The 17,366-nt window shown below is 40.6% G+C and overlaps 1 protein-coding gene across 1 annotated transcript in view; it reads right to left on the minus strand.

Annotated features, from left to right (window-relative positions):
• Window positions 1–17,366, minus strand: part of CARD11 (caspase recruitment domain family member 11) — an 84,797-nt gene that overhangs the window by 25,679 nt on the left and 41,752 nt on the right. The window contains exons 11-15 of the mRNA XM_053470704.1: window positions 17,189–17,292; window positions 17,057–17,094; window positions 13,941–14,073; window positions 13,380–13,581; window positions 8,812–8,938 (exon numbers count right to left, since the gene is read on the minus strand). Of these exons, the coding sequence (XP_053326679.1) occupies window positions 8,812–8,938; window positions 13,380–13,581; window positions 13,941–14,073; window positions 17,057–17,094; window positions 17,189–17,292 (604 nt within the window). The remainder of the gene's footprint in view (window positions 1–8,811; window positions 8,939–13,379; window positions 13,582–13,940; window positions 14,074–17,056; window positions 17,095–17,188; window positions 17,293–17,366) is intronic.

Raw genomic sequence — 17,366 nt, forward strand, 5'->3', positions numbered from 1 at the left:
ACGGCACAAGACATTGTAAATCTTATTTCTCTGCTTCTGGACACAAAGTTCGATACGCTGGCTGTCTCCATCGACAATATGCTGCCTTGTCCACAACAGTTCAAACTCAAGAGGCTACTATTCTCCAGTTGCAGGATTGCCTAGAGGACTTGGAAAACCGTAGCCGACGCAACAATCTTTGGCTGATTGGGCTCCCTGAGACTGAGAAGGTTTCCTCTGGGCATAGTCAGTGACTGGTTGCCAAAGGCGTTTGGGCTTCAACCTCCCTTCGATAGGGTCCTTGTGGAGAGAGTTCATCGAATTGGTCCTGAGGGTAGGGGACCCCAGCGAGGCCTCAAGTGGTCATCTTCCGGGTGCTGAATTATCAGGACAAAACAAGACTGTTCGAGGCATACTGTAAACTTCAAGACCTCCGTTATCAGGGTCATCGGCTACTCTTGTTTCAAGATTTCTCGGCTGCTGTGGTGGCGAAACGCCTACAATTCTCTCAAGTTTGTACTGAATTGCGTAGTAAGAAGATAAAGTTCACTCTGCTGTACCCGGCAAAGTTAAGGGTGTACTATGATGGGAAGACCTTCCTTTTTGAATCCCCGGATGAGGCCAGACATTTCCTTGCCTCTGGTTCGGCCACATTGGTGGAGTCGCGGGTTTCACCAGGAGGTGCTGGGTCTCCCCCTCTTTCTTCTACCCCTCCTCGCTCTTCTCTTTCTGTCTCTTATTAGTGTCGTGCATTTTATCACTTTCCTGACGTGGAACTTACAATGGTTCTTGTACTGTTTCTTGTTTTTTTTGTTTTATGGGATTTTTATGGTGTGTATAAGAAAGCACTTCTGTTTGGGTTAAAATGTGGGAAAAAATAAGAGGATCTGTTTTGCAGATGGGCAAATTGTGTGTTCTCCTCCTTTCTGTGCCATTGTGTTTGTCTGGTTGGGGGCTCACTGGGACCCCCTGGGACATAGGATTCTTCCACCTGTCATATGGTTCCCTTTCCCTGGAGGGGTGTGGGTTAATGGCATCTACTTCTATTCCCCCCCATCAGTAAGGTGCATTCTATCAGCTCACTTCGTTTTCTTTCCTGCAGTGTTGAGGGACGTAACTGTAACGATTGGATGAGGAGGACCCGGATGGCGGAGTGAGCCAGGCAAACAGGAACCAGGAGTAGCCAGGAGAGCTGGAACCGAGAATCAGGTCTGGTAACCAGTAAAGCAGGAAGCCGAATCAAATCCAGAAGAGTAGTCAAACAAGCCGAGTCAATACCAACAATCAGAGAACAGGAGCCAAATCAGAAAACAGGAGCAAAGTCAGCAAGCCGGGTCAAACGAAGAAATAGTCACAGCAACTCGCACAGGAAAACCACGGAATACACCAACCAAGGGTGACCCAGAAGAGGAAGTCCAGGTTTAAATAGGGACAGGTGGAGGTGTGTCCTGCATTAAGGAGGTCACCCGAGGTTATAAGAACACGTTACAGATGTGCTACCTGTTTGCCGCGTGGTCGGCCACGCGGTAAAGACGCCGACAGGGTAGCGGTGGTACTCGCTGCCCGGGAAGCCGGCAGAGGAGGAAGCGTCGCGGGACCGGCCACGCCGCGGGACCAGAGAGGCAGGTAAGTCCTTACAATAACTCTCCTATAAAGCATAGATGCTATGCTTAGGACTTTCCAACAAGCAAGATTCCCAAGTTATCGTAGCAAGATAGGGATGTGCTGGAAGCACCCATGTCTCTACAGGAGATTCGGTCAATTATTAAATCCTTGCCGAATCATAAGATGCCGGGATCCGATGGTCTTAGTGCAGAATATTATAGGATCTTAGCACCCCATCTGTCAATTCATCTTTCTGAATTGTATAATCGATTGTTAGCTCGGGGGGAGTCCCCGAGGGATTTTAATCTTTCTAGGATCGTGCTCGTTGCTAAACCTAATCGAGACCCCGCACTAATGTCCTCCTATCGCCCGATTTCTCTTCTGAATCAAGATTTTAAAATTCTAACTGTGGTGCTGGTGTCACGACTTCAATCTATCTTGGCAAGGCTGATTGGTCAAGAGTTTGATCTCGGCCATTGTTGCCATTAAGGTGGCAAACAATAAATCTGCTATAATTATTAGCTGTGACACTGACAAGTCCTTCGATCGTATCTCGTGGCAATATCTCACGTCTTTTTTTAAATTTCATAATTTTGGCCTTCGTTTTACATTTGGCATTTTTTTCAGGCATTATATAAATCGCCTTTGGCCAAGCTCTTGGTGAACAGATGGAATTTGCCAAGATTTAGATTGGGGAGGGGTACCCGTCAGGGTTGCCCTTTATCTCCACTGCTTTTCAGTTTGGCCATTGAACCACTGATCCGCTTGATTAGCCGCTTGGAGGGCATTCCTGAGGGAGGGGCTGAGTTGAAGGTGGTCACTTTTGCTGATGACCTGCTCTTGTTTCTCTCCAACTTTATTAATCAATCAAAAATGTTACAAAATGTAATTAAGGCAAATAAACTATTTGTAGTACTCTAGTACTCAAGTACTCTATTATACACATCTCTCTAGAGTACATCACTCATATTCTCGCATAGACATGATTTGGGGAGATGATAATCAAAGCTCGATTAGAAGAGATAATACATTTCTTTAATGTAGATACATTCCTTACTAATGTCTGGTGTACATTTAAATGTGTGATAATGGGATCATATATGAAAAAGAATGAATTCCCTAGGTTATCATAGTTATATATGTCTCTATATCAACTTAATTAAATAAACAAAATAAATCCAACCCAGGCTTTAGGAAAAGAAATCAGCAAGATACAAAAAGATATAAACGATCAACTAATATTAAAAACTAAAGAAAATATGGAACCATTAAATATAAAATATTATCACATGGGTAACAGGTGTCAGATTAATGACAGCAAAATTAAAGAAAAGAAACAATAACATTATTATTATTAAGATTTATAAGATTATATATAAAGGAGATACCAATTATAAAGAAATATATAATTTAAAAGAAACTATAAGAGTAGATAAAATTCAAGAATACTTGAACGAGGCCAATTTACCGGAATGATCTAAATATACAAAGAAAAGCTGAATAGACCCATATTGTTAATAGAAATAAAAACATCAAAAATTTTTAATCCAATAAAGCACCAGATCCAGATGATTTTAACAGAAATGTTTTAAAACTATTTCTAGATAAAATAGTTACACAATTATGTGAAATATTTAATGACTGGACTAAATCAGAGACCCTCCCAATAGAATTACTACAGGCCAATATTATACCCTTATTGAAACCTAATAAAGATCCAACGAATATAGGGAACTATATACCGATCTCCCTTATCAATTGTGATGTTAAAATATATTCTACAATATTAACTGAAAGATTGAAATAAATAATTCCCCTATTAGTATATAAATATCAAGTAGGCTTTATAAAAGGAAGATCTTCGAAGACTGATCGATATCTTGGAGGTTGTGTCAGGCAGAGTAACCCCATTTACTATATTAACTTTAGATGCAGAAAAAGCATTTGATAGAGTAAACGGGATTTCTCTTCCAGACAATGAATACATTTGGAATTGAAGGGGGATTCCTTAATGCAATTAAGATTTTTTTCTATACCTACTGCCAGAATAGCAGGAGCAGGAATATGTTCAGAAGGATTTAATGTTTAAAATGGAACAATGCAAGGTTGTCCCCTATCACCGCTCCTATATGTACTACCATTAGAACCCCTGGCTCAGCATATAAGGAGAAGTAAAGATAATAGGAGTACCAGCAGACCCTGAAGATCTCAAAATAAACCTATATGCAGATGACATCTTGCTTCTGCTATTAGAACCAGAAATATGTATAAAAGCGGTGTTACAAGAAATGTTTAAAACACGGAAGGATGTCAAATTATAAACTAAATATTTTTAAATCATCAATATTAGGAATAAATGTAAAGAAGTGGAGAATATCCATCGTGAATACATATTTATATGGTGTAAAGAGAGAACTGAATACAAATCACGAGTGAGTCGTCTAAAGTGACTGAGACTAATTAGAGAATAATAAGGGAAAAGATTACTAAGCATATGAAAGAATGGGGAAACTTGGAGATATCTGGGTGGGGGTCGTATAAACATACTGAAAGCATATAATCTCCCCAATTGGCTCTATATTTTTAGATGAATACCCTTGAGATTTTCAAAAAACTGGTTAAATAATATACAATTTTTTTTTTTATAATTTCAGAATATCTCAAAGGTTACTATCCAAAAACCTAAATGCATATTCGTTGTTCCATCTAAGCCGTTGGCAAATACTAGATAGTAACAGTGAAGGATGGTATAGGATGGAGCAAGTTCAAACTAATGGAATTGATTTAGGTCTGCTAATGTGGCTACCCCAGGAAAAACAGACTAATACTTAATCTTTTAGATTTTTTGAGAAAACACAGACAAAGCAACAAACCTCCAGAAAGTGATATCGCACAATATATCCTTTTAAATTTAAAAAATGTTAAATGAAGACATAGATTTAAAAATTGGAGGGCAAGAGGAATTAGATATATGGAAGATCTTCAGGAAAATTCAATTAAATCATTTAATGATTTAAAGACAGAAAATGACCTCTTAGCAAGAGAAGTATTTACATATGCAAGAATTAAAAGCGGAATTTCTCAGGCCCTGATGAATCAGGCAGATAGGACAGAAATAGATATAGATTTACTATCAAAGAAGGAGATCAAGATAAGTAAATTAACAGAATGCGGTATATTAAGGGGGAGAAAGAAAGAGACATTCATAACCAATATGAAAAATGAATGGACAAATATAATATATAGACTTAAGCTCTCTGTCTTGTGCTTAAATATACTTGAAACGCAATATAAGATCAATATGAGATGGTACCTGGTACCAGCATATATACATACGATCTTTCCCACAGTACCATCATGTTGTTGGAGATGTCAAAAGAAACCAGACACATATATCCATATTTGATAAATTAAATATTTTGTGGGATATGGTTTATGAAATTATTAGAAACATAGGAATATTAGAGCTTCCTAAGAAACCTAGTGTTGTTCTATTACATCTAGAGTGGCCACAATTAAACAAGACAGATCATTTTTTAATATCACATATACTTATGCCAGCAAAATCTAACCAGAAAGTGAAAAGCTCAAGAAATGCCGAGCTGGGAGACACTACGCTTACAGATAAAATTTTAACTAGAAATGGAGAAAACAAAAAATGAAACCACTAAATTAGGCAGGGAAAGATAGCAGAGGGTTTACAATTAGTACCTAGACATAAAAAGATACGTTTGAAAATAATTATAAGATCTAATTGGATTTGATTGTATGACTTTTTTTACATTTTATATATATATATATATATATATATTGTAAGTAAGAAATTTAATGTGTGTTACATGGATCAATATGTATGTGATTATGTGTATTATTGTCTGCGTTTGTATTATCTTTACATTTTTGTAATAATAAACTCTTGAAAAGGAAAAAAAAGGGGGGGTGGCCCTTTATGTGAAAAACAACATAAAATCTAACCTAGCACAAGTGGGTGACCAGTGAAGGAAATAGCTAAAATGACAGTGAAGGGGGAGGTTATAATCATGGGTTACTTTAATCTTCCTGATGTGAACTGGAAAACCAAAGTAGCTGGTTGTGCCCGGAGTGTAGATTTTCTAAACTCCTTTCTGGGATTATCTTTAAAACAAGTAGTTGAGGAGTCAACTCGTAAGGAGGCCATATTAGACAAATGAGTCGATGGGGCCTGATGGGATACACCCCAAGTTATATAAAAGAGCTTGATGCTGTACTAGCAAAATCGTTAACGGATTTATTTAACGAATCATTGGTAACAGGAGTCGTCTCAGGGGATTGGAAATTAGTGAATGTTGTACCCATTCACAAAAAAGCAGTAGGAAGGAGTCAGGCAATTACGGGCCAGTAAGTGTTACATCTGTAGTGGGAAAATTAATGGAAACCATGTTAAAGGACAGGATGGTTTAACATCTGAAGTCACATGGGTTTCAAGATCAAAAACAACATGGGTTTACCTCAGGAAGATCATGCCAAACTAAACTTATTGATTTTTTGGATTGGGTGACTAAAGTAATTGATCAAGGTGGTGCAGTAGACATTGCGTATCTGGATTTCAGTAAGGCTTTTTACACTGTCCCACACAGAAGACTTAACAATAAACTGCAATCTCTGAGTTTAAATACCAATATTGTTGAATGGATTAGGCAGTGGCTGAGTGGCAGAAAACAGAAGGTTGTAGTCAATGGCGTATATTCAGAGCAAGGTCTTGTTACCAGTGGGGTACCTCAGAGATTTGAACTTGGACTCATTCTCTTTAATATTTTTATTATTGATATCGCAGGTCTTGATGGAAAGGTACAGTATCTCACAAAAGTGAGTACACCCCTCACATTTTTGTAAATATTTTTTATATCTTTTCATGTGACAACAATTAAGAAATGACACTTTGCTACAATGTAAAGTAGTGAGTGTATAGCCTGTATAACAGTGTCAATTTCCTGTCCCCTCAAAATAACTCAACACACATCCATTAATGTCTAAACCTTGGCAACAAAAGTTACACCCCTAAGTGGAAATGTCCAAATTGGGCCCAATTAGCCATTTTCCCTCCACCGGGGTCATGTGACTTGCTAGTGTTACAAGGTCTCAGGTGTAAATGGGCAGCAGGTGTGTTAAATTTGGTGTTATGGCTCTCACACTCTCTCATACTGGTCACTGGAAGTTCAACATGGCACCTAATGGCAAAGAACTCTCTGAGGATCTGAAAAAAAGAATTGTTGCTCTACATAAAGATGGCCTGGTCTATAAGAAGATTGTCAAGAACTTGAAATTGAGCTGCAGCACAGTGGGCAAGACCATACAGCGGTTTCACAGGACAGGTTCCACTCAGAACAGGCCTCGCCATGGTCGATGATTTCTTGTGCATCATCTTTAGAAGCCTCTTCTAAAGATGAAGCACAAGAAAGCCCGCAGTTTGCTGAAGACAAGCATACTAAGGACATGGATTATTGGAACCATGTCCTGTGGCCCGATTAAACCAAGATAAACTTATTTGGTTCAGATGGTGTCAGGTGTGTGTGTGGTGGGAACCAGGTGAGAAGTACAAAGACAAGTACACAGTCAAACATGGTGGTGAGAGTGTCATGGTCTGGGCCTGCATGAGTGCTGCCGGCACAGGGAGCTACAGTTCATTGAGGGAACCATGAATGCCAACATGTACTGTGACATACTGAAGCAGAGCATGATCCCCTCCCTTCGGAGACTGGGCTGCAGGGCAGTATACCAACAAGATAACGACCCCAAACACACCTCCAAGACGACCACTGCCTTGCTAAAGAAGCTGAGGGTAAAGGTGATGGACTGGCCAAGCATGCCTCCAGGCCTAAACACTATTGAGCATCTGTGGGGCATCCTCAAACGGAAACTTGTTTATTTTTGGATGGGATATGCCATTTTGCGAGAGGCAAAATATTTCACAACTGCGCTTGTGACTGATCACTGGACATCGGTCACAATAGATTAAAAGATTTAATATATTAATTTAACCAATCATTATTCACAGGCGTAGTCCCAGAATATTGGAAATTAGCAAATGTTTTGCCCATTTACAAGAAAGGCAGTAGGGAGGAGTCAGGCAACTATAGGCCAGTAAATCTTAACTCAGTAGCGGGGAAATTATATTAAAGGATAGGATTGTTGAACATCTAAAATCATAGATTTCATGATCAGAAATGTTCACTTTAGGGAGATCATCCGAAACTAATATTATAGATTTTTTCAAATCGGGTGACTATAAATTTTAAACTGCAATCTTTTTGGATCCCAATATTGTTGAATGGATTAGGCAGTGGCTGAATGACAGACAGCAGAGGGTTGTAGTTAATGGACTATATTTGGAACAACAAAGGGAATCAACACGATAAAGGAGAAGGAGTATTTTCAAAAAGAAGAAATACTATTACAACAAGAGGACACTGTTTTAAATTAGAGGGGCAAATGTTTAAATGTAAAACCAGGAAATATTACCCTACTTAGAGACTAGCAGATGAATAGAATAGTCTTCCAACGGAAGTTCTGAAGGTTAATATAGTGAAGGAGTTTAAGCATGCATGGGATAGACATAAGGCTAAGGCTAGGTACTCAGGAAAGTATTCAGAAATTGGCAGAGTACATGGGCCGAGTGTCATCCAATGTTTCAATGTCGAGAACTGATAAAATTTAGCACATTGTGTCGTCTCCCAGCTAAGGTCCACACTCCTGAGGCCAGTCTATGTAGAAATAAACTTTAATTTTCTACCCAAACCACCTGTTAGCCTGGTGGATTGTGCCTTTATTGTAGCTGATTAGGGACTTCTAAACCACACATTCTTCAAAGCAAACATTCATTTTTTTTACCCTTAATTTTTTTCTGGAGGAGTGGAAAGGTTCTTATATCTTCTTAGAACAGCCATTGGGTATCATGCAAAAATTAATAAAAGCTTTGGTAGCACCGACATTTTAATATCAGCTAGACAGTATAAAATGGAAGGCTTTTTAGTTAGTACCCAGGTACAATTTTGTGGTATTCCTTAAAACAACTGCCAATGCACAGACCAAACCATTATTTTCTGGTTCTTTTGAATATTGTATAAAATGCATTTGCACTTTTTGTACAGTATATGGGTTATATTATTAAAACAATAATTTTGCCATGCTGTTTTTGTTTATGGAAATTTACAAAACCAAACATAATTCTAAAATAATCCTTTTCATTACCTTCTTGATTTGATTTAAAATGGACTGTAACATGTCCTTTACACCTCTGTATTGTCCAATGAGCTTCTTCCTTAGTACATGCATCCAAAGGAACACACTGCTTTCTTCCCTTAATGAAGCCATCTAGCTGCAAGACCAACCAAAAACAACCAGTTCATATGATATAGCATACCTTCCAGCATTTCAAAATGTGAAAGAGGGACATTTTTTTTTTAAATCGCTCTCGCGCAACTCAACAATACAGGCAATTGGACTTTACAATACCGTGCTTGCATTGTCACTTTTCATTTTTGTCAGCACAGTTGTGCATATAAAAATAACCAACACATTGAATTGAATTCCCATGAGGCTCAGCCATACATACTACTTCCATGATGCTGGCTGAGTATCATGGGAAGTGCAGTTAACAGTACATAAAGCTGCAGATGTTAGCTGTGAACTGCAATTCCCATGATGCTCAGCCGGCCAGTTGTCCACCATGACTAGGCATCATGGGAGTTGTAATCCACAACTAACAGCTGTCACATCATCTGCTGATAACTACAGTCCCCATGAGGCTCAGCCAGACATACTCCTTCCACAATGTTGGCTGAGCATCATGAGAAGTGCAGTCAACAGTAAAGCTGCAGATGTTAGCTGTGAACTACAATTCCCATGATTCTCAGCCGGCCAAGTGTCCACCATGATGCTGGCTGAGCATCATTGGAAGAGTAGCCCACAGGAGTAGAGATTTAAAAAAAAAAAAAAAAAAAAAAAAAAGCTAATGTTAGTCTACCTCCCAGGACCATTACACACTGCCTCCACAGGCTATGGCCTCAGACCTGGCCAAAACTTTTGTTAAATAATTAATGAATATGTCATTAGTAGTTTGGATTTAACCCTTCCCACCCTCCTGTTTTAATACCCTTTATTTTTCTAAATTGCCCACTATTTTGGCAGCTCCTTGAACTATTGGCCCTTCTGGGAAAAATATTTTTCCTTGAGCACAGAATACAGTGATGTATATAGTAATATAGGTTTGCGCTGACATTTTAAGCCAAGACAGGAGGCTCATATTTGCAAGACCTTCTTAACTCTCACCAACTAGCAGCAAAGAAAAGGTTAACAAAGAACACCAAAATGAACCAACAACACACCATGGAGTCCTGCTCATCGATAGGTCAGTTTGTTCCCTATATACTCTAGGTAGCTTGTCTCCCTGCTAGTCTTCTTTATCCCCTCCCCTCACAAAGGTGGCTGCTAACATCCCCTCCACTTCTCCGGGGCAGACACCCCCCATGTCTACAGAGCCTGCTAAGGTAATCAGGGATTCAGATTCCGACAGGTCTGAAGATGAGCCCCGGCCAGCTAAATTTAATATCACCTCTGCGGATAAAGGCAAGGTGCCCACCAAATGCCTTAAATCGGCGGCAGCAGTACCTGCGCCTGGGACCTCCTGACTCTCTATAGCAGAGGAAGGTTTGTCCAAAGGGCCCCTTCCCCTTTTGGACGAGTGGTGCGAGGGAGGCTCGGTTGAGTCTGCCCTCCCAGAAGCCACAGATTCCCCTGGAAGGCACATGTCGCGCTTTGTGCATGAATATATGGTGAGTGAGCCCCATCTCTCAAGGTGATGTGTTGCCTCGTCCACTTCGTCCCTGATGGACACCCCTGTACTGGATCCATCGTGCACCGGCCTTTTTGATCCCACAGCCATGCTCCATCCCAGGGCCACTGAATGGGCTCTCCCGGTGTACGTCTGCCAGTACCTACAAAAGTGGTCTCGCTGACCACTGGAGAAGAAGGTCCATAATAAGCTCTGAGCCGAATGCCCCGTGCCACCCTTCCAGACAAAATTGCGGTCACCCTGGAGTTTGACCCAAATATCCTACAGCTGCTCTCCCAGAGTAAGCACGACCCATGTAAGGGGCTGGAGCAGGGTCTCAAGGTAGCTGTCAGGAACTGGGTCCATACAGACGACTGTAATGACCCAGCGCGCCCAAAGATGGAGTTCAGGAGTTCGGTATGCAGTAGTGGAGTCACAGGACAGGGCCTGGTGCAGGGTGACTGCACCCACCCGGGTGTTGAGCATCTAGGGCCCTGATATAGCAGCAGATGTAGTCCAGAACGAAGTTAAATCCTGCAGGCACCCTGGAACAGGCATGAGACATAGCACAAGACTCATGTGTGGGATACTGCAGGCTGGGAGTGTGGAAGCCAAGCAGGGTAATAGCTGAAACATAGCGAGCATGGGATAGGGAGACCAGGCAAAAAACATAACAGACAAGATATACATGATACAGGGCACTACATGGAACAAGACAAGGAATACGCAAGATCATACATGAACAGGACACCCCACAGGTTACATCACAGACTGACACACATAAATACAGGAACTAGCCTAGGACTATTGGAGATTCCGTCACATCTTATAACCTCCTCTCTTCGTCCATCCAAGCTATCTTTCCGAGCCCGCTGCATTAGCGCGCCCTCCAGCAGCTCAAGGCTCAGGACCTCAGGAAGGCCCCGTCATACGATCCACCTGTTTGTCTGTCAAAGGAATGCATCAGGAGCTTCACTAGTGGCATCATCACGTGGAAGAGTGGGACAGGAGAGCCATCTTTGGATCTTTTCCAGACTTCGTTCTATAATCCGACGCCAGCCTCCTTCAGATTAGGCCACGGGGGTCGATGGTCAAGGGAGGAAAGCTTGTTACACATAAACTGTCTTGAGCTCATCGTGGGCTCCTTCACCATCTGGAGCCTGGCCGGACTGCTGTCTTCTTCTACAAATGGACAATGTATCGGTGGTAAGGTATATCAACCACCTGGGAGGGACACGTTCCAAACGCCTATCTGAGTTGACAAAGGAGATTTATGAGTTCTTCCTTCCTTGCAACATCACCCTGTGGGCAGAGTATCTCCTGGGGAACCAAAACCAGTTGGCGGATTGGTTCTCTAGATATTGGCGGGATGCAAACCATTGGATGCTTCACAGGCAAATATTCTTGGAAATCCAGCGGCTCTGAGGACCATGATCCTTCGAGTGGTTTGGCATCTCTGGTGGTCTCGCTGGACTTTGGTTCTGATCACTTCCAGATGGCCCTCTCAGCCGTGGTTCCTGGCTCTTCTGGAGACATCCATCCAGGACCCCTTGGTGCTTCCGTCATTTCCATCTCTGTTGGAGGACCCAGAAGGTCATCCTCACCCTCTGGTGCTTGAGGAGCAGCTCTCGCTAGTTGCCTGGACGATTTCAGGGAGCCCAGAGTAAACCTTGGTATATCGGAGGTGGCTTGTCGAATCTTGGGCTCCAATGACACGTAAGTCTTACAAAGTGGCCAGGAGAGTTTGGCACTCTTGGTGTGTGGAAGCATGTGCATGCTTTTGAGGTGAATGTGATTTCCTTTTTGCCTGAGGGCGTCACTTTTGTGGTAGGTAGGCGCACTAAGTTGTGTGTAACCAAGTGCCTTCGCTCTTAACTGCCAAGTACGGCTTCTTTGCTTTCGTCCTCTGCTTTGTTACTGTCTTATGTTTCGTCCGGTGTCTTCCCTCACTCTGGCTCGCTGGATCCGGCGGCTGCTTTCTCTGGCAGGTATTGAGAAGTCCTTTGGAGCTCACTCTGTCCAGGGGGGAAGCTGTATCTGGTTCTCTTGCTGCATGCAATAGTCTGTCGGACATTTTAAGGGGGGCCGATTGGACGCACATGTCTACTTTTCACACTTTTTATTTTCGCACCTTGTCTCCTGTGGCCTTGACTTTGGTATACGAGTGTTAAAAATGCAAATATGAGCCTCCTGCCTTGCCTTAAAATTAGAGATTATTCTAGCCTTGGTGTCAGAATAATTATGATTTTAATAAAGACTGATCAATAGACTTCAATTAGACAGAATGTCCATCTGGTTGATTAACAATGAGCCATTCTGTTGTTTACCACAGGCAGTATACTAAGGTGACAGGATGTTTGTCTAGTAGACTAGGCTAAAATAGCACAGCAGAAACACAAACAAATGGCCTGGAAAGATTATCCCCTTAATGACAAAGCCCGTACATGTACGGGCTCAAAATGCATTGTTTTCAATGGGTTTAGGAACCGCCCATTGTCCTTAAGGGGTTATATTATGTAAAAACGAAAATTTGTTTTCTTTTTAAACAGACAAAAGCAACACAATATTTTTCAAAATGGTTTTTCAATCTGATACTAGTAATAAAATGTGTGAGCTCCCCTTTAACATTCTTCTGGCAGAAACAAAAACAAAAAAGAATAGTTGAGGCTTTGAGCAAATCACATTATCCTGGTTACTTAAGAAGTATGCATAATTTAATCACAAAATCTTGCATTTCTTTCAGTGAAACCATTACAATTGAATTCAAGTAACCATTTCTTGTCATTAATGTAATAATGTATTTTTGGTAAGTGTGCCAAAAATGATGTATTTATATCTACAGCATGTATCTTATTTCTAAACTATATTTGTCAATTTGTTATTGTATAACTAAATCTGTCCCACATAACATTTGTTTTATTGTAGTATAGTCAATTTTCATGTTAAATTAGATAAACCTGTAGATCAATGCAGCATGGACAATTACCATTAAAAGTTGATACCCCTCTTTCAGTGAAGCTTCTTCTGCGCCTGAACCAGGCTTGACAAAGTTGATAAAAATACCCCTGTGGTTTCCACCAACCAAAGAGATTTCTGTGCTGAGGTTATCTCCGTTCAATGTTGCATGCTGTACAAAGTGATTAGTGGTTCTGATCCGCCCTGTTGATGTAACAGAGGGGCGAAAAGGTCTGCAACAAGAAATGTAAGCTTAATAGCAAGTTATGTGTTCTCATTTTGGCTTAGTTTAACCCTATAAATAAAATATGCAGAGTAATTTCCCAAGTGTCCACTGCAGACCAGTAGGCTTGGTATGGCCTACACCAAGACCCTTTTTGTATGTTAGAAGAGCATAACAACTGTATGCAAATAAGGTCTATATTATCAATTTAGAAACTATAAGGAAAATCTGAGGAGCAATTATCTAGGTCATTATCAGCACCTTTGCTTGTTCAACGTTTATAATGCAGATGCACAGTAGCATTGGTTGTTGATAGTAAAAAGGCATTAATGCAGTATGATCTATTCCAGCCGTATAGTGTTTCCTTACCTTTCCAAAGACAACTTTCTAAATATTGAGCTGACTTGTTCAAGGTCAAAACTCTCAAAATTTTCTGACTGGTGTGAAGAGGAGGAGGAATGAACAGATGGTGGTCCATACAAGTATCTGTCTTGAAACTCCTCTGAAACAAAAATTAATTTTACACAGTCAAGCAACAGATTTCAGTAAACCAGATTTCTTTGATTAGATGATCATGAAAAACAGCTGGTGGCTCCTAGGATTACTTTTATTCTGATGAGAATAGAAAACTATCAGATATGAAATATCTGTACAGTCCTCCTTCCTGTCCTCACTCTCCCTCTGACTCCCATGCACTGAACTCTTCTTCCTGCGCTACATTAAACCAATTCTCTTTTTTTCACCGAAGAGGAGGTTCATGCTGTTCTTTTTTCCTCTAGTCCAACCACATGTTGCCTTGACCCGATCCCTTTTCATCTTACCCAGTCTCTTTCATCAACTCTTGTTCCTACTCTAGCTCATTTTTTTAACTCTCCCTCTCTACTGGATCTGTCCCACCTTCCTTGAAGTATACTACTAAAACTCCTATCCTGAAAAAAGCCCTCCCTGGACCTGACTGACCTGTCCAACTACCATTCCATCTCTCTACTTCCTCCACCTCAATGCTTCTTGAAAGAATTGTTTATACCCAATTAACTACACTGTACCTTTTTTGTTTCCAACTCATTACTTCACCCTCTTTAATCTAGTTCTAGCTTCTGACATTCTACTGAGACCATCCTTACTAAAGTTACTAATGACCTACTCACTGCTAAATCCAAGGGCCACTACTCTATACCTACTGGATATTTATGTTGCTTTTCGACACTGTGGACCACCCTCTTCTTCTTCAAACTCTTCATGATCTTGGTCTGCGTGACAATGTTCTCTTGTGGTTCACATACTACCTTCAGCTTCTTCATCTCCAGTAATCCCATGGTCGGGGTTCCCAAGGCTCAGTTCTAGGACCCCTTCTGTTCTCTCTTTACACTTCCCCACTTGCCAAACTAATATCATCATTTGGTTTTCAATACCACCTATATGCTGATAACAGTCAGCTCTACCTATCCTCTCCCTATCTCTCTCCCTCTGCCTTAAACCGAGTAACTAACTAGGTTGCATCTTTTCCTACGTTTCCTAAAACGCAATCTCTCCAAAACGGAACTCCTCCTACTCTCTCCCTCAAATGCTCACATGCCCTCTTCAGGTTCCCTAAATGTTAATGGTGCAATCATCTCCCCATTCCCTCACGCTCGCTGCTTTGGTGTTACCCTTGACTCTGACCTCTCGTTCACCCCACATTCAGTCTGTCTTAACAAATTGCCTGTAATTGTCCCTTCCTAACACAAGATGCCACCAGGGCTCTTGTCCATGCTCTTATGCCTTGACTATTGTAACCGTGTCTTAGCTGGTCTTACCTGTCTCACCCATCTACAATCCATCAGGAACGATGCTGCCAGACTTATCCTTCTCAACCACTGCTTTAGTAACACCTCTCCCCTCTGTCAGTCCCTTCATTGGCTGGCTGTGCACTTCAGGATTTATTTCAAAATCCTTACTTTCAAAGACCTTCATAGCAGTTCCCTTACTTAAATCTCCTCCCTCATCTCTAAACCAGTCTCTGTATTCATCCATTGATCTCCTTCTATCCTCTCCTTTGATTTCAAGCTCTCATGCATGCTTGCAAGATTTCTCAAGGGCTGCCCCTATCCTCTGGTAAATCCTTCCCCGGCCTATCTGCATTTCTCCCTGCCTTCTGTCCTTCAAAAAATCCCTCAAGATCCATTTCTTTAAAGACGCCAACAACCTCAAGCACACCCTTCATCCCATATTTCTAAGCTCACCTTTCTTAGTCCCTGTACTGCAATACTTAGACAGTGGCATTTTTAAGTCTTGTGTAATACACTCTAACTCCTTCTAGATTGTAAGCTTGTTTGACCAGGGCCCTCCTCACCTGTTGTTTATGAAAGTCAAATTGTTATGTTATATACTACTTGTTATGTCCTGTCTACTCTTTGTACAGCGCTATGGAATATGATAGCGCTATATAAATCAACAAATAATAAATGATTACTAGCCATTAGGTGCTGAAAGCTTTGAACTGAGAGAAGGATAAGCCAGATGAAAATATGATGGGCCCTCTTTTTTTCCAGTCAAAACTGGGGGCTCCCATTTTGTACCTCCGAAAGGGGATTGCTATCCCCAGCAGGAAAACCTGCTATTCAAATATGTACTCTCACATTGTTTGTTTGTTTGTTTATGTGGATTTACTTGTTTTCTGTACCAGGATGTAGTCCCTCATGTAGTATTTCCTTCCTTTTTAATGATATTATCTAATATTTTGCTAAAATTATATTTTTACATAACAAATCATTCCTCCAATTCAGCAAGTTCACAAAGAGACTGGTAATGCCAGGCCTGGTACACCAGGCAAATCCCCAGTGGGCCACTCTCCACCGGCTGGATATGCCTGGTGCGTGTTATGTGGGTATAAAAACATACTATACACGCAGACCCTTACAGCCTTAAAGTGCCAAGGCCCCCTCGTCATCACCAGTCAGACCTCAGGTAATGCCTATTTATAACTGTGTATTCTATAAAAGTTTACTTATACATAAAATGCAGCAATAATTTTAGGTTTTTGCTTATAACGCTGTAATTTTATTGTATTAGTGTAAATGGCTTTATTTACCAGTAATATGTATTATAAAGTGCCAACACTGTTGAGTTTCTACAGTTAGAAGAGCCAGGTTGATCCAACACACTGCACAGCTGAATCTAAGGAAATTCCCTGAAATCTCACATATTAAACTATAATAACTATTGTTTAATTATTAGACACAAGAAAGCTTGCTGTTGTTGGTTTCATACATTTTTCATAAAGCGTAATGTTCCACCTTACCTTAACTCACTCACAATTCACTTTTAGTGGGACAAACATTTTTGCGTGTTGTTTATACAATTTGAGTACTTTGATTATTTGATTTTGTGAGAGAGGGTGTATTACTTTTAGCACAAGTAAAGGGTTGTATAGGGTTCCACAGACATACAAATCTACCTCATAAGCATATCAGATGATAGTTTACTATTTTTTTATTTTAACTTACCATCAAGTTCTAAGCTATCATCATCCTCATCAGGTAGACTATAAAAACAAAAAAGGTTCTTTATTTTTTGTCTATTAACACTTTAATATATACTAATATTATGAATATCAGTGTAGGGACAGATTGTTTGACCTGTATGCTTGTGCATCTTCCTTACTGCGTCTCATGATGGAGTCATTTCCAGGAGGTTCTGGTGTTGTTGATATAACACTGTCAGTGCGATTTCGAAGAGTTGACTAAAAAAAATAAAAATTGTTCTTGTAAATTTTTGTCTAAAATCTCTTTTGCCAAGGCGTTTGACACAGTTCCA

This window comes from Spea bombifrons, chromosome 7 (assembly GCF_027358695.1).
Source record: "Spea bombifrons isolate aSpeBom1 chromosome 7, aSpeBom1.2.pri, whole genome shotgun sequence".
NCBI lineage: Eukaryota > Metazoa > Chordata > Amphibia > Anura > Pelobatidae > Spea > Spea bombifrons.